The sequence below is a fragment of the Melospiza georgiana genome, chromosome 27, assembly GCF_028018845.1.
Source record: "Melospiza georgiana isolate bMelGeo1 chromosome 27, bMelGeo1.pri, whole genome shotgun sequence".
In the NCBI taxonomy this organism is placed as follows: domain Eukaryota; kingdom Metazoa; phylum Chordata; class Aves; order Passeriformes; family Passerellidae; genus Melospiza; species Melospiza georgiana.
The window spans coordinates 4,589,692-4,616,705 of NC_080456.1; the positions used below are offsets into that span (position 1 = coordinate 4,589,692).

Sequence of the window (27,014 nt, forward strand, 5' to 3'; positions counted from 1 at the left end):
ATATCAGTGCGTGCCATTCCTCATCTCCCATTAATTTGGGAAAGATTTCCTTCATCAATCTCAAGGGGAAAAGCTTTGGGATGGCATCATGATTTGACTAAATTATCTTACAATTAAACTAATCAATTCCTCCTAGGGAACTTGTCTTTTCTTTCCAGTGTTTGCAGTAAACAGAATTATCGCTTAATGAATTGTTATAATTTAGCTGATTGTTTTCAATGGATGGAATAATAATAAATTATATTCATATAAATAATAAATTATACATATATGTCATATCTATATTATATATATATAAAAAAAAAATTCTGAGTGAGATTCCACTCAGGGGGCTGAATCCCAAGCCCCTCACCATCCCTTTCTTGGGAAAGATTTTTCTTCATTAATCTCAAGAGGAAAAGCTTTGGGATACCATCATGATTTGACTCAATTATCCTAATCAATTCCTCCTAGGAAATTTTTCTTTCTAGTGTTTTTAATAAACAGAATTATCGCTTAATGAATTATCATAATTTAGCTGATTATTATTCTATCCATTGAAAACAATAAATTATATATATATATATATATATATATATATATATATATATATATATATATATATATATGGATAGCATCATGATTTGACTAAATTAGTTATCCTACAATTAAACTAATCAATTCCTCCTTGGAAACTTTTCTTTCTAGTGTTTTCAATAAACAGAATTATCTGTTATAATTTAGCTGATTGTTTTCAATGGATGGAATAATAATAAATTATACATATACATAATTAATAAATTTTATATATATATATATATATATCAAACACAATTATACATGTATATATAAATAATAAATTCTGGGTGAGATTCCACTCAGGTGGCTGAATCCCAAATCCCTCACCCTCCCTTTCTTGGGAAAGACTTTTCTTCATCAATCTCAAGGGGAAAAGCTTTGGGAGAGCATCATGATTTGACAAATTATCCGACAATTAAACTAATCAACTCCTCCTAGGAAACTTCTCTTTTCTTTCCAATGTTTTCAACAAACAGAATCATCACTTAATTTCTTTTCTTTCTGCTTTTTTCAATAAACAGAATTATTGCTTAATGAACTGTTATAATTTAGCTGATTGTTTTCAATGGATGGAATAAAAATAAATTATACATATGTATATAATATATATAATATATATTATATATATATATAATATAAATAATTATATATATAAAAATGATAAATTCTGGGTGGGATTGCAGTCAGGTGGCTGCATCCCAAGCCCCCTCACCAGTCTGGAGTTGTAGATGGGTGATTTGATGGGGGATGGCATGGGGCAGCTGATCCGCTTCTCCTTCTGGCGCCGGTTGCAGAACCAGACCCGAACCACTTCCTTCTCCATGGAGAGCTGCTCTGCTATCAAGGAGATCTCCTCTGAGCTGGGCTTGGGGTTCTGCTGAGAGAGACAAAAGGTTAAAAAAGCCCCCAAAAGCACAAGGAAATCCCTGAGCTGAGCTTGGGGTTCTGCTGAGAGAGACAAAAGGTTTAAAAAGCCCCAAAAAGCACAAGGAAATCTCTGAGCTGGGCTTGGGGCTCCGCTGAGAGAGACAAAACGTTAAAAAAGCCCCAAAAAAACCCAATAAATCTGCTCTGAACTGGGTTTGGGGGTCTGTTAAGAGAGGCAGCAGGTTAAAAAAAACCCCAAAGAACACAAGGAGATCTCTGAACTGCAATCTCCGAACAGAGATCTCTCAACTGGGATCTCTGGGCTTGGGGCTCTGCTGAGAGAGGCAGCAGGTTAAAAAAGCCCCAAAAAGCACAAGGAATTCTCTGAAGTGGGACCTCTGGGCTTGGGATTCTGCTGAGAGGGGCAGCAGGTTAAAAAAGCCCCAAAAACCCCCAATAAATCTGCTCTGAACTGGGTTTGGGGGTTTTTTGAGAGAGGCAGCAGGTTAAAAAAGCCCCAAACAGCAGAAGGAGCCCTCTGGGCTTGGGGTTCTGCTTAGAGAGGCAAAAGGTTAAAAAAGGCATAAAAACCACGATGAAATCAGCTCTGAACTGGGTTTGGGGTTCTGCTGAGAGAAGCAAAAGGTTTAAAAGCCCCAAAGAACACAGGGAGATCTCTGAGCTGGGCCTGGGGTTCTGCTGAGAAAGGCAGGAGGTTTAAGAGCTCCAAAGAACACAAGCAAATCTCTGAACTGGGATCTCTGGGCTTGAGGTTCTGCTGAGACAGGCAGGAGGGTAAAAAAAACCCAAAAAGCACAAGGAAATCTCTGAGCTGGGCTTGGGGTTCTGCCGACAGAGGCAAAAGGTTTAAAAGCCCCAAATAACATCACAAGGACATCTCTGAACTGGGATCTCTGGGCTTGGGGTTCTGCTGAGAGAGGCAGGAGGTTAAAAAGCCCCAAAATTCACAAGGAAGTCTCAGAACTGGGCTTGGAGTTCTGCTCAGAGAAGCAGGAGGTTTAAAAGCCCAAAAAGCATCAGGGGCTGCTGGGAGGACAAGGGTGGGGTTGGCTGCGGGCTGGGAGGGGACAAAAGCCCTGTCTGAGTCTGAGGGCAAATATTTGGGTGAGAGATTATGTTCTGCGGAGCACAAAGTGCCTCAGGTTCCACATCAGCCCTCCCAGAGTCGGGGGGGGAGATGAATCACAGCTCCTGCCCCTGGTATTGCACAAATCTCTTCCCTCTTTGAGCTTAACAGCACCAAAATCAGAGCTGGGCTCGCCTCAACCTGGTGGCCCTGCCACCATCCAGGGGACAGGAGGGCACAGAAGTCACTGCCTGTCCCTCCCCTTTCTCATTTAGAAAGGGAAATAACATTTCTAGAGGTTATTTCTAAAGAGCCCACCCTGCCCTGAGTCATTTCTTTTCATTCCTTTTGGCTCTGGGGGGTTTGCTCAGAGCTGAAGCTCAGAAATGTCAAAGCCACCGGGCACAGAGGTGGATAATATAATCTACCAAGATAATATTCCCATTTCAGGAATTGCTTTCTACCAGCTAAAAATGAGCTGCTAAAATGATCTGATGAGGACTGAGCAAGTTTTGATAGGAGGGAAAAAACAAGGAAAAACAAGCTCAGGAACAGTTTTGATTTGAGAAATTTCCAAGGCACAGTTTAGTCCTATTGATTAAAGCTCTCTTTGATGCCTGTGGTGATTTTTCCTGAAATTCTTGGAGCTTAAAAAGTAGAAGGGTTCAACTTTTGAATGGGTTCAGGAAAAATATTTGGAGCAAAAAGTTCTGGGGTCTCAGAAGAGCTGCTCAATGGGACATTGTGGCCACAGAGCTCCTGTGACACTTCTGCAACTCACACAGAACAGAACTGGGTGCAGAGATCAGCTTTGGCCCCAGTGATAATGGGGAAATATGGTGCGAAAATTGTAATTCCCTTAGAATAACATTCAACAGGGAAATAATTGGGAATTTCTTTAGGTTTAACACTTTACCCGTTAACTCCTTCAAGCATTTTTTTAACCTACTCTCAAATAATTGGGAACTCCTTTGGTTTTAACACTTTCTTTTTGCTTCTTCAACCTGATATCAAATAAATACCCCCAAAAAACCTCTTTTCTTGAGAGGACTCAGTGCCCCAGGCTTGCAAATGCCAGGCTGAGGGAGAGAAGGATTTTCCCCTCACATCTTGGAATCTCTTCTCCAGCGTGGAGCGGATGTTGGTCTCAATGCTGGTCCTCTTCTTCCTTTTCCGTCCAAACATCTCGTTCACTGAGGGGTAGGAGTTGGGGGTGCTCATGGAGGAATCCAAAGGAGCAGATTCTGAGGGAGGAGGGAGGGGAAAATGAGATATCCAAGAAGATAATGAGTTATTTTCATTCCCAGATGCTTCCTATGAAAGTAGCTGGTGTCTTCTAAAATAAATTAAATTAATTTAAAGGTGCCTTCTAAAATAGATTAATTGTGGATTGTGGATCCTCCCTCTGATGATGATTAAAATTGCTCCAAATCCATCAACGAGCTTGCCCAAATCAAAGAAGAAAAATGTTTTAACCCATACACTGTTTTTCCTTTGTGACTCTGATTCCCAGCCTGCTCTGACAGGGACACCAGGAGCGTTCCAATAAATTCATTTCTCACAGAAAAGGATGTGACCAAAGCATTTGGCTCGGGGTGGCTGAGATGTGACCGATGGCTCAGACATCCTGAAGGGTGAGGTCAGCACAGGACACCACCCCAAACCCTGCTGCCCCAGGGGATTCCCCTCTCACTGAAATCCTTCCTTTTCCAGCTGCTCCCACAGCGAGGGGCTGAAGGGGTTTGAGGGTCCTGGATGGATCCTCTCCTGCTGCTGGTGATGCCTCAGGTTTCAGATTTTATATTTTTGATTTTCAGGTTTCAGCTTTTCTATTTTTCAGACTTTCAGGTTTCAGCTTTTCTATTTTTCAGGTTCTGTGCTTTAGTGTGTGGATCTGGGTTCACATCAGGGAATGGTGAGCTCTGTGCACAGAGCAGGGAGACAAAACAATTCCTGCTCCAGCTGGGCACCAAGGACAAATGATCCAAATCTCAGCCCCACAGCACAAACACCGTGGGCTGGAGAGAGAAAAACAAGCAGGGTGGGACTGCCTGGGCTAAAGCTGGAATGGGACAATGAACTGCAAGGTGCAAATGGAGCAGAACTGATCCCAGGGAGAGACCCCGGGAGCGCTCGTGCATTTTGGGGCCATTTTGGGTCATCTTGGGTTCATTTTGGGACCATTTGGGTTCATCTTGGGTTCATTTTGGGACCATTTTGGTTCATCTCGGGTGCAGCCCTGGCTGGGCTCTTGTGCTGCCCAAGGTGCATCCATTGAGGAGATTTTAATAAATCCCTGCTTTATTCTTCAGCTCTGTCTAATCTCTGTTCCAGCTCAGCATTCCCAAGGCACCAGTGGCATTTCTGCCCTGCTGTCACCCACCTGCATCACTGAGCCACTTCTCCAGCAGGGGCTTGAGCTTGCACATGTTCTTGAAGCTCAGGTTGAGAGCCTCGAAGCGGGAGATCGTGGTCTGGCTGAAGTCATTGCCGTAGAGCTTCCCCATGGCCAGGCCAACGTCCCCCTGCCAGGGACACCCAAACCCCACAGTGAGCACAGGGAAACCCCTCCCAGCTGTCCCAGCCCCAGCAGAATCACAGAGGCACAGAATTAACCAGCCTGGAGAGGACCTCTCAAGCTGAACCAAGGTTGGATATCAGGAAAAAGGTTTTAGAGAAAAACTGATAAAGTTCTGGAATGTTCTGCCCGGGGAGGTGGTGGAGTCACCATCCCTGGGTGTGTTTAACAAAGCCTGGATGTGGCATGGTTTAGGTGAGGTGTTGTGGCTGGGTTGGATTTGATGACCTTGAAGGTCTCATCCAACCTGGTGATGCTGTGACTCTGTGACCTTTGAGATCATTGAGTCCAACCTATGACCCAACACCTCCTCATCAAATAAACCCTGGCACTGAGTGCCACGTCCAGTGACTCTGCCGCTTCCTTGGGCAGGTGACTCCAGAGACCAATCATTCTTTCAGTGAAGGATTTATTCCTCTTGTAGCCTTAACTTCCCCTCAGGCTGCTGCCAGCATAGCTTCAGCCTTGCTTCCATGACCTGCCTGCCAGGGAAAGGGGATTGATTCCCCCCAGGAGTCTGCCCCCACCTCTGAATATTGGAAAATGTGCAGACATCGAGGTTATGGTGGTGAGGTGCTAGGATGGGATTTTCTCTTTGTGAATTTGGAAGGGAATGCTGCAAAATAACCCAAATTTACCCAACCCAGCCTTTCCTTCACCCACAGATGTCACCCTGGTTTTTTAAGATTTTCTAAGCCTTCTGATATTGATATTCTTGTAGTGAACTTTCTCACACACTTTCTGTAAATAACTCCTTGTTTTGCATTCTTTTATGGAGGAGGGGAAAGTTGATGGGCTGTTGGTCTGTCCAGTGTCATTGGAGAGGTGGCACTGTCACCCTCCAATCCACTGTCACTCTTAGAAAACTATAAATGTTAAAATCAGAAAATAAACTTTCCAATCCACTGTCACTCTTAGAAAACTATAAATGTTAAAATCAGAAATAAACTTCCCCTTTTCCTCACCTTGAGAGCAGCGGTGTGCGCTTGTGTTTTTTCGCGTCCTATAGCGACACACAGCTCTGCCCCAAATTCCCCCCATCCCCTCCCTCTCACCTGTGTGAACCCCAGCTTGATCCTCCTTTGTTTGAAAGTCTTTGCAAACTTCTCCAGCTCCTCCAGGTCGCTGGGCTCCTCAGATGCCCCTGCTGGGGCCAGGTGCTTTGCCACCTGCAGGTGCTGGGGGACGTCCAGGTGGGGCTCAACCGAGGAGCCAGGCAGGCCAGAGCGACCCACAGCCTGTCCAAAACACCCCAAAAAACATGCTCAGGGTCACAGAAATAAAAAAAAACCAGAATGTTTCCTGGGCCATCTGCCCTCCCAAGAGCAGCAGGGGGAGTTTGGCATGCCCTCAGGTGTGTTCTTATGTGACTGTGCTCACAGGGGTTTTCAGGTGAGGGAAGAGATGAGAATGTTGACTCCACGTTCAGAAGGCTTGGTTTATTATTTTATGATATATATTACATTAAAACTATGCTAAAAGAATAGAAGAAAAAGTTCTCATCAAAAGGCTGGCTAAGAATAGGAAAAAAAAAAAGAATGATAAAGGTTTGTGGCTCAGACTCTCTGTCCGAGCTGACTGTGATTGGCCATTAATTAGAAACAACCACACGAGACCAATCCCAGATGCACCTGTTGCATTCCACAGCAGCAGATAACCATTGTTTGCATTTTGTTCCTGAGGCTTCCCAGCTTCTCAAGAAGAAAAAAAATCTCAAGAAAAGGATTTTCATGAAAGGATGTCTGCGACATTCTTACCCACCCTCAGGTGTGTTCTTACCTGCGAGGCCAGGCTGGGTCCGGGCTGGGAGAGGAGGAGGCTGCCCTGCTGCTGAGGGAAGGAGAGGAGGTTTGGCTGCAAAGCTGAGGAGATAAAAAAAGAGACATTTCTGGTCAGTGAACACCTCCAGGGAAGGTCAGAGTGCAAAGCTCCATTTGTTATTTCTTGCCCAAAATATAAGAATTTCAGCCCTTAGGAACGTGTCTGGCTCTGAGTGGATTATGAGAAATAAAAGGTTCTTCCCGTGGCTTTTGAGCCTGCAAGGGATCATTACAATAATGGGAGAAGTGAAATATCTCATTTACTGATCCCTGCGTGTCACTCATCACACTCAGGCATTTTAGACACCTCTAATCTTGATTTTAGGTGCCAAGCAGCAGAGAATTTTCTACATCCTTCCTGGGGATTTCTCTCAGTTCTTAATTATTGCAGCACTTAGAAAAATGGACATCTTAGTTCCAATATAAGCCCTTGTGACTCCAACTTTCAGCCACTTGATCTTGCTAAAAAAACCCTGATCCTCCAGCTAATCTCATGAGCCCTCCCACTCTGCTCTCAATTCTACATTTCATTTTCAAATGTCATTTGGAGGCCTTCTGACCCCTTCTTTCCTACCCTACTGTATTTCAAATAAATTGAATTTCTTTCAGAACGTCGCAGCTGACACGAAATGATGAAAGGAAGAAAGAAGGGAAATCCATAAACCCAACAAAAACTGGGATTTATGGAGAGGGTGTAATTGCTTCCTTGACAAACTGCCAAGTACAAGCCTATATCTCTTAGAGGGAATGTCCTACAGGATTAGGCTGTGTAGTTCCCCAGAAATTTAGTTGGTTTCAAGTCCATTGTGAGTGAAACCTATAGAATTTAGTGAGGATTTATAGCCTTGCACAGAGCAGTCAATATATTTAATTGATTATAACTGACAATTACGGGGAGATCCGTAGAAATTTATGGACTTCTGCTAATAAAAAGGAAAACAGATAATCTCCAAAATCAATCACTGCCCCCCTCTCTGCCTTTTCTTATTTAATTTAGATCTGATGTGCAAAATCCCATTTATTTACTCAGGCTGGGTTTAGAATAAGGTTTCCCTAATGCTGGAACAACTTCAAATTTCACATCCAGGCTGGTAATGAGGTGCTCATTTTTAGCAGTGCAGGTAATTAATCACTGCAATGGCTTTGCCTTGGGACATGGCAGATGCTCTGTCATTTGGAGTCTTTAAAATCATGATTGAACACCTCAGCTCTGAGGGAAAATGAAGCCTGGGTTCAGGAATCACCGGTCTGACAGCTGAGATGGAGATTTCAGCAGCAACGTTCAGGCTGACAGGATTCCCAAAATCTCCTTGGCTGTTCATTCCCATCCTTACAGACTCTCCCACCCCTGACTCAGGTGTTTGGTTTCACTGGGAATAAGAGCTGGGAGTTGATCTGACAGGTTCAAAACACAAACAAACTGAAATTCATATTCTTGTGGGAAAGGTTCAGCCCCCAGCCAAGCCCCAAAATCCATTTATGGACCCACAGTCCAAAATCAGGAGACACTCAGAGCATTCCCTGATGGCCACAGGGACAATTCTGGAATACTGGAAGAAGAAAACTCCACTTGAACCAAATTCCACTTCATTCCCTGATGGCCCCAAAGACAATTCTGGAATATTTTCTGCCTTTCTTCAGGAGGAAGAAAACTCCACTTGAACCAAATTCCTCTCCATTTTCACTCCCCACTGGCTGTGCATGCATGTGGCAAAAGGATCATTAAACCCTGGCAATCAGCCATGCAAAGTGCACAAAAATCCAGCTCCTGGCCAGAATATCCAGCCCTGGTCAAGCCTGGAACTGGAAGGGGTGACGAGCAAACAGAGCTGCCAAAAAAATTCACTGAACAGATAAATTCCAATCTCTCCAAGGCAGCAAGTTCTGCTTTGCAGTAAAAGATGTTTATTATTCATGAATAAAAGCAAGGCAGCAATGAATAGATTGTCCTGACCATATTTCAAACAAATAAATTCAAAATTATTTGTAAATATACATCAAGTATCTTTATCCATCACTCAGTGTCATTTGGCAGAGAGGAGAATTTATATCCTGTCAGGAAGAAATAAATTCCCCACTTGCTTTTGGAGTGTGTGAAGCGGAGGGCTCAAGCTGCAGAGATTTAATGTTATAATCCTGAATTTTAGTTCGTGTGGAGGGAGATCTGTGCTGGGATAAATCAAAGCACGAGCAAAGGATCCAAATCCCCTTGGATCTGTCAGGTTACGAATTAAAGCCTGAAACATCCCCGGGGTGGGAGAAATGCTGGAAGAATACTGGGGGTAAAAACAGAATTACACAGTGAGTCCTCAATGCCTTTCTGGAGCTGATTTTGGCAGCAGGGAGACCTTTCCAAATAATCCAAATATCCAAACCTCTCGCTCTCATCCCAGAGCTGCTCCTTCCCTGCAATTCCCCTCCCTCCAAACCATCGGCCCGAGCTCTGATGAGCTTTCTGCGATTAATGAGGAGCGGGAGGGAGCAGCTCCTCCGCTGCTCTGCGGGAATTCCAGGCTGCGAGCGCTGCCTGGCCCCAAGGTGGCACTCGAGGAGCGCAAGAAGTGCCACAGCATCTCCCGCGTGGATTTGGGATCATCCCGGGCAGCATCACCCTGGGAAAAACCTCCACCAGAAGGGAGGTGTTTAAATATTTATCCATCTCTGTCGCTTTATATTTTTATATTTTTATAATTTCATATTTTTATAATTTCATATTTTTATTCTCAATATATTTTCTATATTTTTATTTTCAATATTTTTATTTTCAATATTTTTATTTTCAATATTTTTATTTTCTATATTTTTATTTTCTATATTTTTATTTTCTATATTTTTATTTTCTATATTTTTATTTTCTATTTTTTTATTTTCTATATTTTTTTATTTTCTATATTTTTCTATTTTTGCTATCCATTTGTAATCTGCAGTTCTTTATTGCATAACTCTAAACTCCACACACAGTGGGAGCTGCTGCTTCCCCATTTTGGACAGACACAACAATTCCTCTCCAGGATTTCAGCTTTTCTATTTTCCATCTATTTGAAAGAGATGATATGATATTTAATACTAATGCTACTACTACTACCAATAATAATAAATTATTTTTAATGACAGTATATTATTATATTTTCTATCTACTTGTAATCCTGCAGTTCTTTAGTTTGTAACTCTAAACTCCACATCCAGTGTGAGCTGCTGCTCTCCCATTCTGGGCAGACACAACAATTCCTCTCCAGGATTTCAGCTTTTCTATTTTCCATCTATTTGAAAGACATGATATTATATTTAATACTACTACTACTACCACCAATAACAATACATTATATTTAATAATAGTATATTATTATATTTTCCATCTATTTGTAACCCTGCAGTTCTTTAGTGCAGAACTCCAAACTCCACACACAGTGGGAGCTGCTGCTTCCCATTCCGGGCAGACACAACAATTCCTCTCCAGGATTTTAACTTTTGTATTTTCTACATGTTTGAAAGAGATGATATCATATTTAATATTAATATTAATACTACCAATGATAATAAATTATATTTAATAATTTTTTTTTTCCCCCATCTATTTGTAACCCTGCAGTTCTTTAGTGTGTAACTCCAAACTCCACACACAGTGTGCAGTTTCCCATTTTGGGGCAGACACAACAATTCCTCTCCAGGCCTGGCACTCAAGGACACCTCACTGCCTCAGGGCCCAGAGATGGAAACAAAAGGGAGTTGGGGGCAGCAAACTTGGGGGTCAATGACTTCATCAGCTGAAGCTGGAATTGGAAAATTCACCCCTAAAATGCAAATGGACCAAACTTTATAAAAGTGCGAAATCCACGACCAATTCTCCATTTTTGGGTGGGTTTTATCTGCTATAGATTTACCTGAAGGCCCTTCAATAAACAGAACTGCTTTTATTCTCTCAGTTTGGTCTGGCCTCTGTTTTTAGGTAGCCCAAAAAAGGAATAATTTCAAGTTTTCCTTCTCTTACCTTGTTGTCCTGCCTGAGACTGGGACAGGAGGAACTGGGGGACTGACTGCATGTGCCCAGGAAGCAACACCAGCTGCTGCAGGGTGTGGAGAGAGCTCATGTCCTGCAGAAAAAAAGCAAAGGGAACAATAAAACTCAAGGATTTATGCTCCTCGCAAATCCACGCCGAATTTCTGCATTTTAAGGGGCTGGAAGGCTGCAGGACCAAAAGTTTCAGGTGCGAGAGAAGATTCTGTGCATACAGAGACCTCCATGTGGAGAATTGTCTGCTTTTCCCTGGAAAAGTTAACTCTTGGTGACATTTTTGAGCTGGAGATCCAAAGGTTTCAGGTGCAGGAGAAGAAATCTCACTGAGTTTGGGGAATTTGGGGGCTGGAGGTCCAAAAGTTTCAAGTATAGGAGAAGAATTTGGTGCATGGAGACATCCATGTGGAGAAGCGGCTGCTTTTCCCTGGAAAAGTTAACTCTTGATAAAGACATTTTTGAGGCAATCAAGCTCTGGTTGTTAGAACAGTGAGACCTCTCAGATTTCAGTTTTTTCAGATGAAGCATTTCCAGAGCTTTTTCTTCAGATAAAGCATTTCCACCGCCTGAAATCACTCAGCAGATTGCAGCAGGCTGTCCCAGCTCACCAACACTGCTTCCCACAGGACTGTTCTGAAGACTGGGGGGAATTGAAGAATCCCTAAATTGTATCATGGATCTGAATACCCATGAAAGAAGAAGAGAAAGGATTCCTGAGCACTTCTGTGGCCACCTGGCATCCAACTCCCACTAGAATTTAACAAGAGTTAGTGCTGAACTCCACAATTTTTTACCTTAGGTAAAAAAAATATTCCCTTGAGGAGTTCAGTGCTGAACTCCACATTTTTACCTTAGGAAAAAAAAAAATTCCCTGGAGGAATTAATTTCTCCCCTGGTGTAAATCAATTTGAGGCAACAAGAGGCTGAGATTAAGAGTTAATCTGGTGTAGAACCCTATCTCCAGCAATGGCATTAACCAGACACTCATGAATGAGGAAGAGCAGGGCCAGCATTATCAGACATTTCCCCACGGGGCTGTCTCAGCCTCCAATTATTCCCAGTCCAAAGGATTTCCTGACCATGGGGTGGTTTCAAACCCTCAGAGGAATTATCACCCCAGCACGTGCCCGGCCCAACTTTGAACCCACGAGGAAAAGCCGAGGAGGAAGATGAGGATTCACTTTTCCACCTCAGTGTTCCTCACCTTTTTTGGCCACATTAATTTGGGGAGGGGGTCAGGAGCAGCCCCTTTTCCTGGGATTTCAGGGGCAGCCAAGGGATTTCCTGACCATGGCGTGGTTCCAAACCCTCAGAGGAATTCTCACCCCAACACGTGTCCAACCCAACTTTGAGCCCATGAGGAAAAGCCGAGGAGGAGGAAGATGAGGATTCACTTTTCCACCTCAGTGTTCCTCACCCGTTCTGGCAAAAAGAATTTGGGGAGGGGATCAGGAGCAGCCCCTTTTCCTGGGATTCAGGTCACTCACCCCTGCAATTTGGCTCCCTGGCATCATGGATGATCCCTGCACGAGGTGCCCCGACCGAGGGGGGATGGCAGACTGCAAGGAGTCGCTGAGGTCCTCGGTTTTAATCTGCAAAAAGAGCAAAGGAATCGTGGAATTAGGGAGCAGGGGTGAGCAGAGGGCAGCTGGGATCCAGGAGGCTGGAGGAGGCTCCTCTCAGGGATTTTTGTGCTGTTTCCATCGCTGAAAATCAGGGTTATTCCACACTGCTGCTCCCCACTCTACCCCATGGACAGCTCTCCTGCTCTGCCAAGCACTTTGCTCAATTAAAACATTTCAGGAAAACAACCAATTTCAAGCAGCTTTTCAAAGTTTAAAGCCTTTTGTGGAGTTTTAGTGAAGTCAAGAAGCAATTCTCCTTTCCAGATCCCCGATAGGAGGGCTGGACATGGAAAACCTCTCATTTTCCCCTGCACAAAACAGAGAATGGTACAAGGGGATGGGAAAGGATGGGTCATGAAGGAAAAGACCTCAAAAAAGCAGAGTTATCTCCTAGAATTGAAAATGCAGCACTCCAGGCATCAAATTAATTTGTTCAATTTCTACCAAAAAGCAACAAGAAATTGCAAGGAAAATCTCCTTCCTCAATTACAAGTTGTGGAAAAATAACTGGAAAATTTCCACAGGTGTCCAGTGGTCTTTTTGAGCTACTTTATGTTCTTGCAAAGTTCTCATCCACAAGAAAATAATGATTTTAAAATCCATATTCTTAGAAAAAAATTTACCCTGGGACCAGAACTGAATCCTTGTTTCTGGTTTATTCCTCAATCTCTACATTCATTTCTAACTTTGCTAATGCATTAAAAAAAAAAATTTATTAAGAAGTAATAATAAAAATGTGTTCCAATTATTGTAGGAGCTGAAGTCTTTTGGTATTGCTGACTGGGACAGGAGGGAGGGGAGGATTTTGGAAGTTTTTAGGTAAATTTCTGAAAGGTCAGTGAGGAGTGTCCATGCACAGGGGACAGGTAAAAGATACAGAACTCTCCTCCAAGAAAAGATTGACCCAAACCTTTTCTCAACACTGAACAAGGGTTATTCCTCATCACAGCAAGAAGAGCCTCTAATTCCCAAAAACTGGAAAAACCAGGAGGACTCTACCAAGGACCCAACTTGAAACTCCTGAAGACTCACCCTGGCTCCAAGGAGAGAACATCCCCAGGTGTTCCCACCAGATCCCTCCCAAACCATCCCCCAAAGGTGAGCAGGGTCTTTGCCCCACTGATGGGGCCTTGAGGCCCTGCAGCCTCCTGCCAGCAGAGGGGGATGAGAAATCCAGCTCCACAAACCCCATCCCGAGCGAGTATTTTGGGGTTGCAGGAGCTTTTCTGCCCATTTGAGCAAAGCAAAGAAACGCGCGGAATAATTCCGGTTGGAAGAGACCTCTACAACCATCGAGTCCAAGCTTTGATGGATCTCCACGAGGGGGGAAAACGGGATCACAAGAAGCTCAACAGCTCCAGAACAGGGAGCTGCAATGTTCCCCTCTGCATTTTGGAAGGTGCTGCTCGGAGGGAAGGTGATTACAACACCCCCTTTCATTACAACTCGAGCTCTGGCCACCGCCGAAACTCGTTTTGCAATAATCCCAGCTCCTTGCAGCAAGAGGTAGACATGCTATGAATTCCAGCTCTTTCCTACCTTTCAGGTTGGCATGATCATCCCTCTTAGCCTGGCAGGGCAGAAAAAAAAAAAAAAACAACCAAAAAATCAGGTGGAAAGATCTTCTCGATCGCTATCGGCAGCGATAAGTCACTGAACGTCAGGCAAAAAGGCTCAGGAGGACACCCCGTTACCCCTGAGCCATCCAGTCACTGCAGGCACGTGGTTCTTTGCATTAAAAAGAATCCATTGGAGAAAAATAAGAAAAAAAAATCAAAAAGTTGTTTAAAAAATAAATTTAAAAATTAACTTTTGCCTGCTTCATCCAAGGCTGAGCAGTCCCAAGAAATTGAAGATTTTGGCGTCTCAGAGAGCCGGGCTGAGTATCCTGCCTGAGCTGTGGGGTGTTGAGGAGGCACGAGCCATTTCCAAACTGAAATCAATTTTTGCAGCTGCCAAGCGGGACGAGCTGGCGGCGCTCCAGGCACAAAGGGGTGTGTAGCTGCATCCCGGCATGGCTGGATGTGAGAACGGGAGGTGGGTTTGGCAGAGCACCGGCTCCCGACTCAAAAACAACAACAACATCTCCCACTGCTCCTTCCCCCGGTCCTGGAATTCTCCCTCCTGCGCAGTGGGCGGGAACCCGGGCTCTGGTTCTTGACAAATCCTTCTCCCCCTTGCACCTATTTCCATTGGGTTTAGGCTCAAATTTACCTCGCCCTCCTCTTCCTCTTCCCTCTGTGCAGCTGGCTAATTGTTCATTAGGAGGTCGGGATCTATCCAAAATTTTGGGGATGGTTTATGCAAATCCCACTCTTTTGGTTTTTTTCCCCTGGTTAAACCAGCAATATTGCCAAGTGCACATTAAAAAAAAAAATAAAAAACCCAAACCCAAAAAAACCCCAAAAAACCACACACATTGTGGGCGAGGCCACTCAATATCATGAGACTCCCTTAAAACAATGTAAATTTCAAATTAATAAAACGAGGGGAGGAGTTGCCTCCTCCTTTCCCAGTGCATCTGCCTCGGATTTGCAGAAAATGCCTGCAAATATGGAAAGAGTTTACCTTGAGGAACCAAAAATTAAAAAACCAAGGTTGAAATTATGAAATCCTCAGAGAATCACCTCGTGGGGGTATTTGACGGGAGCTCTGCAAGTGAGAAACAGTGATTTGGGTAAAAGCAGGAGCAGATCCCACCGGGATTGCTCAGGATCTTGGTTTTATAGGATGATCATGGATGGGGAAAGGGGAACAAGAAAGTCATAGAGAGACTTTGTTCCCACCGAATTTTACTCAGAAAAAATAACAGGAAAGCAGGAAATTTAAGGAAAGCAACCTGGTTTGGTGGAAGCTTCATTGCCCATGCCAAGGAATCTTCCAACCCAAACCATCCCGTGGCAAAAAAACGAGCGGGGCAAAGAGCAGGACCTGCAAATGCCCACGGCTGGGGTGAGGTGTGGGGGCTCTTGGCTGTGAATCTCCAGCACCTTCCTCCCTTTGGGGCCCGAGGGGAGGCCCAGGGCAGGGCTGGGAGCAGGTAACGGCAGCTGGAGGCACGGGAGCTCCCCTGGGCCAGGGCAGGAATCACACTTGCAAATCTCAAGTGGATGTTTGGATGTTTTCACAGCCTCGAAACAGGGTCAGCCCCCGAGCAAACGGAATGAAAAACACAGGAAGGGTGACTGGCTGCAAAAGAGAGAGTCCCTTCCGAAGTTGGCTCGAACAGCTGCAAGGATGGATGGTTTCTTACCTATCTCTGGCCTAAACACAAAAACAAAAAGCAAAACAAACTAAGAAACACATTGAGGGTGATGGAAAATGATCAAAGCTCCGGAGCCCGCTTGCGTAACTGATTTGTGGAAGGTGTTTCATAAACATTTCATAAGAAGGAGAATTATGAAGAAAACATCTCCCAACCTGCCTGCAATTACTGCACAAACTCTTCCTTACCAGTAGGAAGAAGGGGAGAGGAAAAAAAAAAAAAAAAAAAAGAGAAAGGTACATCTGTTTTGTAACTGATCTGTGAACTTCTGGCAAACGCTCGGCTCGTGAAAACATCCTGCAGACATCTTGGAGAGCTCTGGAAAACTGGGAAATTGGGAAGAGCAGCTCTGCTTGAATTCCCTTCAGATTCCATGGGCTGGTGGTTGGGCTGGAGGCCTCCATGGGGAATCCCAGTTTAGGGATAATCTCAATGTCTTCCCCACAAAACTCTCCTTGGGATGAGCTCCTGGTGTGACACACACAGTGCTCCATCATCCTCCTCACTCAGCCACCAATTCAGAGCCTCCAATCCTCTCCCAATTCCATGTCTGGATCTCTCCTACCCAAGCCCTGGCAGCCCTCTCCTCACCAGTTATCAGGCAGGAACCACATCAGTGGGAGATGCAGACACCCCCATTTGTTGTGAAGCTCCTATTTAGCCAGTGACCTCTTTGAAATGCACTTATCTGCCTCCACATCTGCCTTATCTCACAGTCAGAGCCGAGTTTGGGGGTTTGACTCACTCTCAGCCCTGCAGAGCAGAGGGGAGAGGAGGATCAGGTGCACACAGAGGGTCTGGAGCACCCAGAGAAGGAACAGCTCTGAGTCACCCCAAAACGCTTTGAGTCACCCCAAAGTGCTCCTCAGCACAGCAGGGCTGCCCCAAGCTGCCCCAAAACCCTTTGCCTGGGGCTCGGGGAGGAGGATTTAAGCTGGAAACAGGAATTAAGCTGGATCTGAGGCTCCTGCAGCTCGCTGAGCCTTCCCACCTTGGGATGGCGTAAGCGCTCCGCCGTGAATTACCCGCGCACGTGGGCCCCATAAAATAAAAAACACACTAATAATAAATTATGGCAATAATAATAATAGTAGTAATAATGGGGTTGCAATTACTATTTCCACATGTACTATCCTGCACATACAGCAGGGATTAACAGCCACCTGGAAAGAAGGCAGGAAACCTTTATGTCAGTGCCACGATATTCACCCTGCAACGTTTGTATCCCACTGAAAGCTGGGGATTTTTGTCAGCATCACAGAGAGGAATTCAGCGTGGGATCAACTCCCAAACTGTCCTAAAGCTCAGCCATGGCAAATTCAAATGCAATCCCAAACCTCAGCACACCTGCATCGCCCTCCACGAGGCCTTTGAGTTTATTAATTGAGCTGAGATCTGATAGGGTTTGTCCTCAGCTTCAGCTTGGGATGGAAATGGCTGAGCTGGAGTCAAAGCAGGGGTGGGAAGGCAAAACTTCAGGAGCAACCAAGCTGCACGCTCAACAGGAGAAAACAAACACAACCACATGCAGCTCTTGTGGGCTCTCTGATACAGCTCTTCCCTGGAAATTTTGCTTCCAAACAAACAGGGAAGGGAGAGACAAGTCATCCCCACTTTGCTGTGCCGAACCTCAAACGATCACCTGTGGCACAGGGAGAGGAGAACCACAGCAGAGGTGGGGAGAGCACCTGCCCTGCCTGGCCACGCTCAGGGTGACACCTGGCCAGGACCCCACTGAGCCTCTGGGTGCTCTCAGGAGCACAGAACTGCTGGAAAAACACTGAAAAATCAACTTACAGCACTGTCCCTCTCAGCAGGGATACCCAGGCACGTGGTACCTTCCCTGTGGGCATCCCAGACTGGGAGCATTCAACAGGAGATGCCTTTTCTCGGTCAGAGTGGCCAGAACCTGCACTCAAAGCATGGGAAATGATTTTCCCACCATCAAGGCTGGGATTTCTGCCCTGTCTCCCTGCCAGGGCTCCCCCAGCCCTCTGTGGGTTGCAGCACTGCTCCCTGCACCTCTCTCTCTCCACATTTCACTTGCCCAACTCCCAAACCTCTCCAGGTTGGAGGGTCCTGCCCCACAGCCTGGGGAGCTCAGAGCCTCTGGGTGCTCTCAGGGGCATACAACCGCTGGAAAAACACTGAAAAAATCAACTTACAGCACCTTCCCTCTCAGCAGGGATACCCAGGCACGTGGTGCCTTCCCTGTGGGCATCCCAGACTGGGAGCATTCAACAGGAGATGCCTTTTCTTGGTCAGAGTGGCCAGAACCTGCACTCAAAGCATGGGAAATGGGATCTGCCCATGGATCCAGCCTGTCCAGATCCCTCTGCAGAGCCTTCCTGCCCTGCAGCAGATGAACACTGCCACCCAGCTTGGTGTCATCTACTGACTTGATCATTTATCAGATCACTGATAAAGACATTGATAAGAACTGTCCCCAGTACTGAGCTCTGGGGAACTCCACTCATGACTGGATGCCAGGAAGGCACAACTATTCCCCATCACCCCATGGTCCACCCATAACTTCATTGGACATGATGCAATACACATTTGAAACTCGGCCTAAAATTTTGGGAATTCATTTGGTTCGTGTGTCATTATTCAAAAATAACTTGTGGAATCTGATGTCCAAAAAAGCAAGTGCTCAGTCAATCACTGTAAAATTGAAAAAAATGTTTGCGGCATCTTAATTTGAATATTTTATGGTGGAGCACCATTTCCCACCATCAAGGCTGGGATTTCTGCCCTGTCTCCCTGCCAGGGCTCCCCCAGCCCTCTGTGGGTTGCAGCACTGCTCCCTGCACCTCTCTCTCTCCACATTTCACTTGCCCAACTCCCAAACCTCTCCAGAACTCCACCTCTGCCTACACCTCCGTGCTTATCTGCTCTGCTCCCACCCTGGGCTGCATCCCTGCCCCTTTCCTTATCACCCTGATTTCACACACACCACTCCATGGCTGCTCCCCTGCCCTCCTGCAAGCTCACACAGGTCCCCTGGAGCCCGAGCACGTTCCTGCTCCTCTCCAAATTTGCCTTATTGGGATTTTCTGGGCTGAGAATCTGCCCTGCATGAAAAATATTTTTTTTTTCATTTTTTTTTTTTCCATGCATCCCTTGCCCACGGGCAGGAATCTCTGCCTTCTGCAAACATCTGGCTCTGTGTGGGCATCCCTGGATTAATCACCCGTGGGGACAATGCCCACACTGCCCTTGGGTGGGGACACACTCCCCAGTGCATTTTAGGAGGAATTAGCTCAGAATCAGGCTGGGCCTGGCTCCATCCCAGCTCCACAGGCCTCTCCTGCTGCTCCCTGGCGCTTTTTGGCACTGGGAGCTGTGACAGGAGAGGAGCAGGAGAAGATTGCAATAATAACCACACCAAAAAGTGCAATTAAGAGAGAAGGGAAGAGTGAGGAAGATGGGAGAGTGAGGAAGAAGATGGGAAAGTGAGGAAGAAGATGGGAGAGCATCACACAGGGCTTCATTTTGAGTGGGGGGATGAAGTCCAAGGGTTGGGGGAGCTCAGAGCCAGCTCTCAGCTCCCAAACCCATGAATTCCATGGGCTGGGGAAGCAGCCAGGAGGGTCCCTGATGGATAAATCCACTGATGCCACAGGGAGCATCTCTGGGGAGGGAGAAAAGGCTGGATAAACCCACAGGGAGCGTCTATGAGGAGGGAGAATGTGCTGGATAAACCCATTGATCCAGCAGGGAGAACCTCTGGGGAGGGAGAAAAGGCTGGATAAACCCATTGATCCCACAGGGAACACTTATGGGGAGGGATAAAATGTTGGACAAACCCATTGACCCCACAAGGAGCATCTCCGGGGAGGGAGAAAATGCTGCATAAACCCATTGATCCAGGAGGGTCCCTGCTGGATAAACCCATTGATCCCACAGGGAGCACCTCTGGAGCAGGAAATTTGCACTAAGATCGCTGTGTCTCCCTCTCAGGCAGATCTGGAGCAGGGAATTTGCACTAAGATCTCTGGCTCTCCCTCTCAGGCAGATCTGGAGCAGGGAATTTGCACTAAGATCTCTGGCTCTCCCTCTCAGGCAGATCTGGAGCAGCTGTTCCAGGTGTTTTGCCAAGGAAACAGGTGTAGGAACCACGTTGTAAATGGAGTTTGCCCTTTAAAAGCGGGAGAGCAGGAGTTTGGGAACGGACGGCAGCTGGATGTTAAGGAACAGATAAAATGCAGCCAGCTCTGGGCTGCTGTCAACAAATTAATTCAGTGGTTTCAGCCCATCTCCTGAGAAAAACAATTAAAACAGCCAAATCCTTGCTCCTAATTGCATCCCCCTTTCCCTCACAATTCCCCTGGCCTGTTTGGGAGTTCATTCCCAGCAAACTCAGAACAAACCCAGCCTGAAGAAGGGGTTCCTCTGCATATCTGTCCTAAGCAAAGCAGGGCCAGATTTAGGCACAGAGGACTTTCCCTGGAGCCAGGGCTTTCTCTCTGATGCTTTCCCAAAGGGCTGCATCTCAATGAGGAACCTGCACACAAACAAATTTATGCAATCAGCCTGTCCCTAGGACAGAGCAGGGAGACTTCAAAGGGGAAAGGCCAGGGCAGAGCTGAGCTTAGATCCAGTGTCAGGCCCTGATTTCCAGCCAGGGGAGGCTCAAGAGATGAAAAGCAGATGCAAGAACTTAGGCTGATGCCCTGGGGCAACGGGGAGAAGAGAGAGTGAAATCTGAATTGATCCCCAGAGGGGAGAAGGAAGCAGGATGTGAACCTCCCCTTGAGAGGAGGGCAAAACAGGGCTGGGATGGAAATGTGGAGGGCAGACTGAAACCTGAGCTACCCAAGCAGGAACAGCAATGACATCCAGGGAGCACATGAGAGCAGGGGGAGGTGGGAATGAGAAACGATGAGAGAGATCCCCGGCGGGGAGGGAAGCCCTGGTGCAGTGAAATTAAATGTGCAGGGAGTTTTGCATCCCAGATATTAATAACAAACTACCCAGCGAGCTGGGCCCTCCTGTGCACCTTCAAAAGGACGGAGGGGAGGAAGAACTTGTCTGTGGTTGAGCACAAGACGATGAATCAGAGGATGGGAGTCCAGAACCCAGCTCTGAGCAGGGCCCTGGGTTCCAATCCAGCCCAATGTCCAGGGGCAAGTGGCCCACGAAGCATCCCCTGATCCCAGCTGCGATGACAGAGCTCAGCATCGCTGGGAAAAGCCGGGCTGTGTCTGCAGGACTCCTCCCCACCTCGCACAGGCACCAAGGGATGCTGAGCCCATTAGCAAAGAGCCCTCAGACGTGTGGGTGGAAGGTACCAAATGAGGTCAGGGCGCTCACTAATGGCACTGAAAAGGGATTTTCACATCTCAGTTTGCCCACTTTGAATCTTTCACATCACATGTGTGCCTACAGGACACCAGCTGCGGAGCCCTGAGATAACTCACCCTGCTGCCTCAAACCTGGAAACCCCACACAAAGCTCCAAAATTGAAGTTTCTTTGGGCAGGGAGTCAGATGTGAAGAGAAGAGGGAGAGAAGTTAGACAAGGAGGTCCTGAGGGGAAGGAACCGCTTCAGCACCTCCTGTAAAATCTCGCACAAACCTCCAAAATTAAAGTTTTTTTGGGCAAGGACTGTCAGATATGAAGAGAGCAGGGAGAGGAGTTAGACGGGGAACCCCTTCAGCACCTCCTGTAAAATCTCACACAAACCTCCAAAATAAAAGTTTTTTGGGCAAGGACTGTCAGATACGAACAGAGGGAGAGGAGTTAGACAGGGAACGCCTTCAGCACCGCCTGAGAGAGCAGGGCAGGAACACACAGGAGGCTTGACCTGCTTTTAGAAAGGAGGAATTTTCACCAGACCCAGCTGGAAAGGCTTTCTAGGAGGCCTGTTGGAAATCCATATCCTCACTCCATCCCCTGACTGGGCTGAACCAAAGGCAGCAAAGAACAGGAATAAAGAACCAGCGCTAAAACTGAGGCTGGGCCTTGCTCAGGCACCTCAGAGCCTGTCTGTCCTAAACTCTGTCAGATCTCCCAGCCAGATCAGCTTCAGATTGATGTGATTGATGATAATGACAGGTTTGATAAACAAATGACAGCCTGTCCTGCAGGGTCAGCCTCTTGCTGGCATGAAGAGCGCCTGGCACATTTGGGTAGGGAGCAGGGGCAGACCCTGCCCGGCTCTGCTCACACAAAAACCTGTGAGCTTCATTTCAAGGTGGACAAAAATCCATCAGCATCATTTCAAGGGGGACATTTCCTCTCCCAGCTCTGGAGAGCAAGGAATATGGAAACCCAGAGCACTGGGAATATTTCTGTGTCTGCTCTGGGGTGCCCTGATCCCCAGGGCAGCACTGATTTTGGCCCTCATCCATGGAGAAAGTTTCCTAAAGACTTCAAGATAGATCAGAACCCACAAAAGTGTGAAATTTAGAGATTATAGAGAGAAATTTAGATTATAGAGAGAAGTGTAGGTGTATCACTTGCTGAGAAATTGAGGTTTTGGGATTTTTAGTGTGTTGTGGGTGGGAGCAAGATGGAGGGCACAGGGTTTGTCCTGGGTTTCTTCTTCATGGGTTTGGTGGGATTTTGTAATTAGGCAAAAAAGTCCACATTGAGGGCTCTGTGGGATCAGTTATGGGGTTAAAAGGGAAAATAATCCAGGTGTCTGCTCTTACTTGGATAGTTTAGTCTTAAAAGACCTTGGAACAAGAGAGACTGTTGGCCATTTTGTGCCTCGCTGCAGAACTCATGGCTGTGAGACTGTTTCACTGATAAGAAACAAACATCTGAGTGTGAACATGAATTACTGTCCCAAATGCCTTCAATCCAGACCCAGAGAAACCCACAACAAGGGAGAGCTCGAGGAGCTCTCATTCCCTCCCTGGAAGGAGGAGAGCTGATGCTGCATTCCTCCCTGGACCAACAAGGGGCTGCCATCACTTCCCTGCTGCAAAGTGCATTGTCCTCATTCCCTGCACAGAATGCAGCTGTGCATCGCCCTCCTGCAGCAGTGCATTGTCCTCATTCCTTGCACAGAATGCAGCTGTGCATCGCCCTCCTGCAGCAGTGCATTGTCCTCATTCCTTGCACAGAATGCAGCTGTGCATTGCCCTCCTGCAGCAGTGCATTGTCCCCATTCCCTGCACAGAATGCAGCTGTGCATTGCCCTCCTGCAGCAGTGCATTGCCCTCATTCCCTGCACAGAATGCAGCTGTGAATTGTCCTCATCCCCTGCACAGAATGCAGCTGTGCATTGCCCTCCTGCAGCTGTGAATTCTCTTAATTCCCTGCACAGAATGCAGCTGTGCATTGCCCTCCTGCAGCTGTGAATTGTCCTCATTCCCTGCACAGAATGCAGCTGTGCATTGCCCTCCTGCAGCAGTGCATGGATACAGCTGTGCATTGCCCTCCTGCAGCAGTGCCTGGATGCAGCTGTGCATTGCCCTCCTGCAGCAGTGCATTGTCCTCATTCCCTTCACAGAATGCAGCTGTGCATCGCCCTCCTGCAGCGGTGCATGGATGCAGCAGTGCATCGCCCTCCTGCAGCGGTGCATGGCTGCACAGCTCCCTGAGCCGGGCTCAGCCCTCACACCACTCACACAAGCCCTGGCACCTCCCAAAACCATCAGCCCTGCGCCCCTGTGCGCTCCCCAGCCTGACACCTGGCTCTGCACAGCAGCTACAAAAACAAACACAAACCATCCCGAATTTCCTACAGGGGAATCAAACCCCAGCAGAGACCGCAGCACCTGGGCAGGATCAGCTCCCATTGCAGCGCTCCCAGCCCTCATCCCGCTCCCAGTTTGAGGCAAATTTTCCCCGTTTTCACTCAGATCTGTCCCTGGCCACCATGCCAGCCCGTCAGGAGGCAGATGATGTCCCTGTGCAGGCTGCCAGCAGCGAAGGTGAAAGTTTATTGCTGCGCCTTTGCATTTCCCTGGCCATAAACAGGAAACAAGCAGCGTTAGACTCGCTAAACAAAAAAAAGCCAAACCAGATAGGCAAGGCTGAAGATGCTGCTTTTTTCCATCCACACCCTTTTCCCTCTCATTCACATACAAATTACTGTTGCATCCAGGTGGGAGGAGAGTTTGAAGAAGGGGAGGGAAAGGGGGGCAGAGCAGAGATGTTTGCCAAATAGGCTGAGGGATCAGAGGCAGCTTTCTCATAAAGCACAGGGCTGACCCACAAACTGCTCGAAAAACCTCAAAATCCACAAGAGTTTCCCTCCCTGCCCCGTTTGCAGGGTGAGAGCAGCCCCAGCAGGGAATTGGGAGGCAGGTTTGGGGTCTAACCAGGTCACTCCACCCTTCCCATCCCGCCTGGAGCGCAGCTCTGCAGGGAGGGAGGGAAGCAGACCTGAAATGTAGGCCATCTACAAAGGCTGGGGGAGAGGCTTAAACGATGTGAGATTTATGATCTTCAAAGTGATTAGAGCCCAGCACTCCAAATAAAGGCAAAGAGAGCTCCTGCAGTCAGTTTGGAGTTGGGTTTCAAACCATCCTGCCCTGGCTTCGGTTTGAAAACTTGAATTGCAAGCTAACGAAAAAGCAAAACCCATCCAAAACCAACCTCAAACCCCAAACCAAATTAAAAAACCCACCAACCTCCACCCCTAATGAAAGAGCGCAGCACCTGATTTTACATGAAAACACTTTGATATTTCCAGCTCTCCTCTCTTCCTTTTTTCTCGTCATTTGAAATCTATTTGCTGAATTGAGGATGAATTCAGCAACAGCTGAGGTCAACCTTAAATGTGAGTGCGGAGCCCGTGTGCATTTGGGCTCCTGCTCGTTTAAGAGAACAATTTAAAATAATAATTATTATTTTAAATAACAATACTTTCAAATAGCAATTATTATTTTAAATAATAACGATTTTAAATCACTCCGCCCATGGCCTTGGGAGGGCCAAGAGAGGGAGACAAAGAGCCTTGCACAGCTCTGTGTCCACTAGGGATTGTTACATCCCATCCCTGGCATCACTGCAAACCCCCTTGGTGGGCTCTGGGCAATCAGAGCAGATTAGAAATAAAATAAAACAATAAAATGAGCTCATTCAGAGTATTTTGCTTTTTAAACCGTGCTAAATCCCCAGCTAAGTTGGCTACTCAGTTACACAGACAAGCTGGAGCAAATTAATTGTATTTTGTGGCGGCGTTTTGGTGGAAGGAGGAAAATAAAAGTGGAAATGCTGCAAAAAATAAAAAACAAAAAACAAAAAAACTAAAACAAAACCCAAAAAAAAACTCAAAAAGAAACAACTAAAACCAAAAAATAACCCAAGCCCCCCCTAAAAAAACTCAAAAAACCCCAACAAATCCCCTCAAAAAAACCAAAGAAACACGAAAAAACCCAAAAATTCCCCAAAAATAACACAAAAAAACCCCAAAAAACCTAAAACAACAACAACAAAAAATCCCCCCAAAAAACACTAAAATAAAACTGAATGTAAACCCAAAATTTCTTTTTAGGAGGAGGATATTTCTACTGCCTGCAAACCTGGCTGCCCCCACAACTTCCCCAGCATCTCTGGCTAAGACCAGCAGTGGCTGTAACTCAGCCCTGGCTCCACCACCTTTCCTCAAAAGGAAATTATTATTATTATAAATTAAATTATATCATAAATATAAATAATAAATTATACAATAAAGGTTGGATCCTGGTCGGATCCTTCTCCCTGCAGACACAGAGAGCTTTTTGTTTGCAGCTGGGGATTCCAAACTCCTGGAAGATGGCTGAGCGTGTCAGGACACCTTTGGTAGGAAAAGGGAGACCCACCCAGAGCTGCAGCAGCCAAAGCAAACAAACAAACAGAGCTGGGGCTGACATTTGTCACTGCACTGCCACCAAGGCAAGCTGGAGGCGCAAAAAGCCACGTGCGGAAGGTGCTGCTGCCCACAGGGAGCTTTTGGGAAGGGTTGGAGCTCTGGGATTTGGGGGAGATGCAGAGGGGAAGAGGTTGGGAGGCTGTGCCAACATCAGCCTTGAGTCCGTGCATGGAGCTGCAGCCCCTTGTGCATCCCAGCTCTCATCCTGCAGCAGGGCAGGGTTGGATCTCCAGGCTCCTCCTTGGCCTTTCAGAGAGCATTTTCCTAAAATCTCAGAATTATTTGGGCTGGAAGGAGCCTTAAAGCTCCTTCTCTTCTTAAATCCCATTCCATCCCACCTCTGCCATGGCAGAGACACCTCCCACTGTCCCAGGATGCTCCAAACCCCATGTCCAGCCTGGATTTGGGCACTGCCAGGGATGCAGGGGCATCTCCAGCCGCTCTGTGAACTCTGTGTCTCCCCACAAGGGCCCCAGAGAGCTGTGACCTCCTGATGTGACATTCAGGGATTTTCAGGAAGGTCTGCAGGCACTCAGGGAGCCAGGGAGTTCTTTCCTCTGGACAAAGCAGCACCCACAGCAGGGCCAGAGCCCCTCAGCTGCTCTTTCTGCAATTGGGGTTTGCTTGTCCCGTATTTTATCTGCTGCCTTGCAGACAGGAATTTGACTCCAAAACCTCCAACCAGCTCATTTTTGGTGCTGGCTGACACTCCTGAGGCAGCCCCTGGCCTTTGTCCCTGCCCACCATGGTGCTGCCACTGTCCCAGCACTTTGGGGATGGATTTGTACCCTTGCCACCATCACTGAGGTGCTTTTAGTTTCTAAATAATGATCTAAAAAACTGTAAAAGCCAGAAAACCCCTCAAGCAAAAGGTCATTTAAAGGAACTCTGTAATTAGCTGAACTCCTCTGAATTAGGGAGAGGGAAAGCAGAGGTGCAATCTGTCATTGTATCCCACAAAGGGAACTGGGAAGAAATTCTGTGGGTTATTTTCTGATCTAACAGTTTTTATCTCTTTGCAGCATGATGACCAAAAAAAAAAAAACAGCCATTCCAGAAAGGGAAAAAATAAAAATACATAAAAAATACAAAACAGCCAGGGAGCATCTTACCTGCCTGTTAAAGTCCAGCCCATTCTGTTCATTCCCTACAAGGAAACAAAGAGAAAAACATCTCAGTGTTAATGACAGCACTGGTGGGAGATTTCCAGAACCTGGGACCCACATAAGCAAAAACTTGGCCCTGGAAGAGCAAGGAGAGGAGGAGGAGGGTGCAGAAATGGAAGGATGAAGGCTCCTGCAGCATTCGGGTGGTGCCAGCCTTTTTGCTGTGGGATAATGAAAGTGTTCCTGCCTGGGAGATAGCTGGCCAAGGGTGGGGGAAATCAC

At 46.6% G+C, this 27,014-nt stretch overlaps 1 protein-coding gene across 1 annotated transcript in view; it reads right to left on the bottom strand.

Annotated features, from left to right (window-relative positions):
* POU2F3 (POU class 2 homeobox 3) overlaps window positions 1-27,014 on the bottom strand; it is a 49,986-nt gene that overhangs the window by 2,544 nt on the left and 20,428 nt on the right. Inside the window, 8 exon segments of the mRNA XM_058041281.1 lie at window positions 1,271-1,432; window positions 3,620-3,756; window positions 4,896-5,037; window positions 6,146-6,328; window positions 6,870-6,952; window positions 10,899-11,001; window positions 12,410-12,514; window positions 26,739-26,773. Of these exon segments, the coding sequence (XP_057897264.1) occupies window positions 1,271-1,432; window positions 3,620-3,756; window positions 4,896-5,037; window positions 6,146-6,328; window positions 6,870-6,952; window positions 10,899-11,001; window positions 12,410-12,514; window positions 26,739-26,773 (950 nt within the window).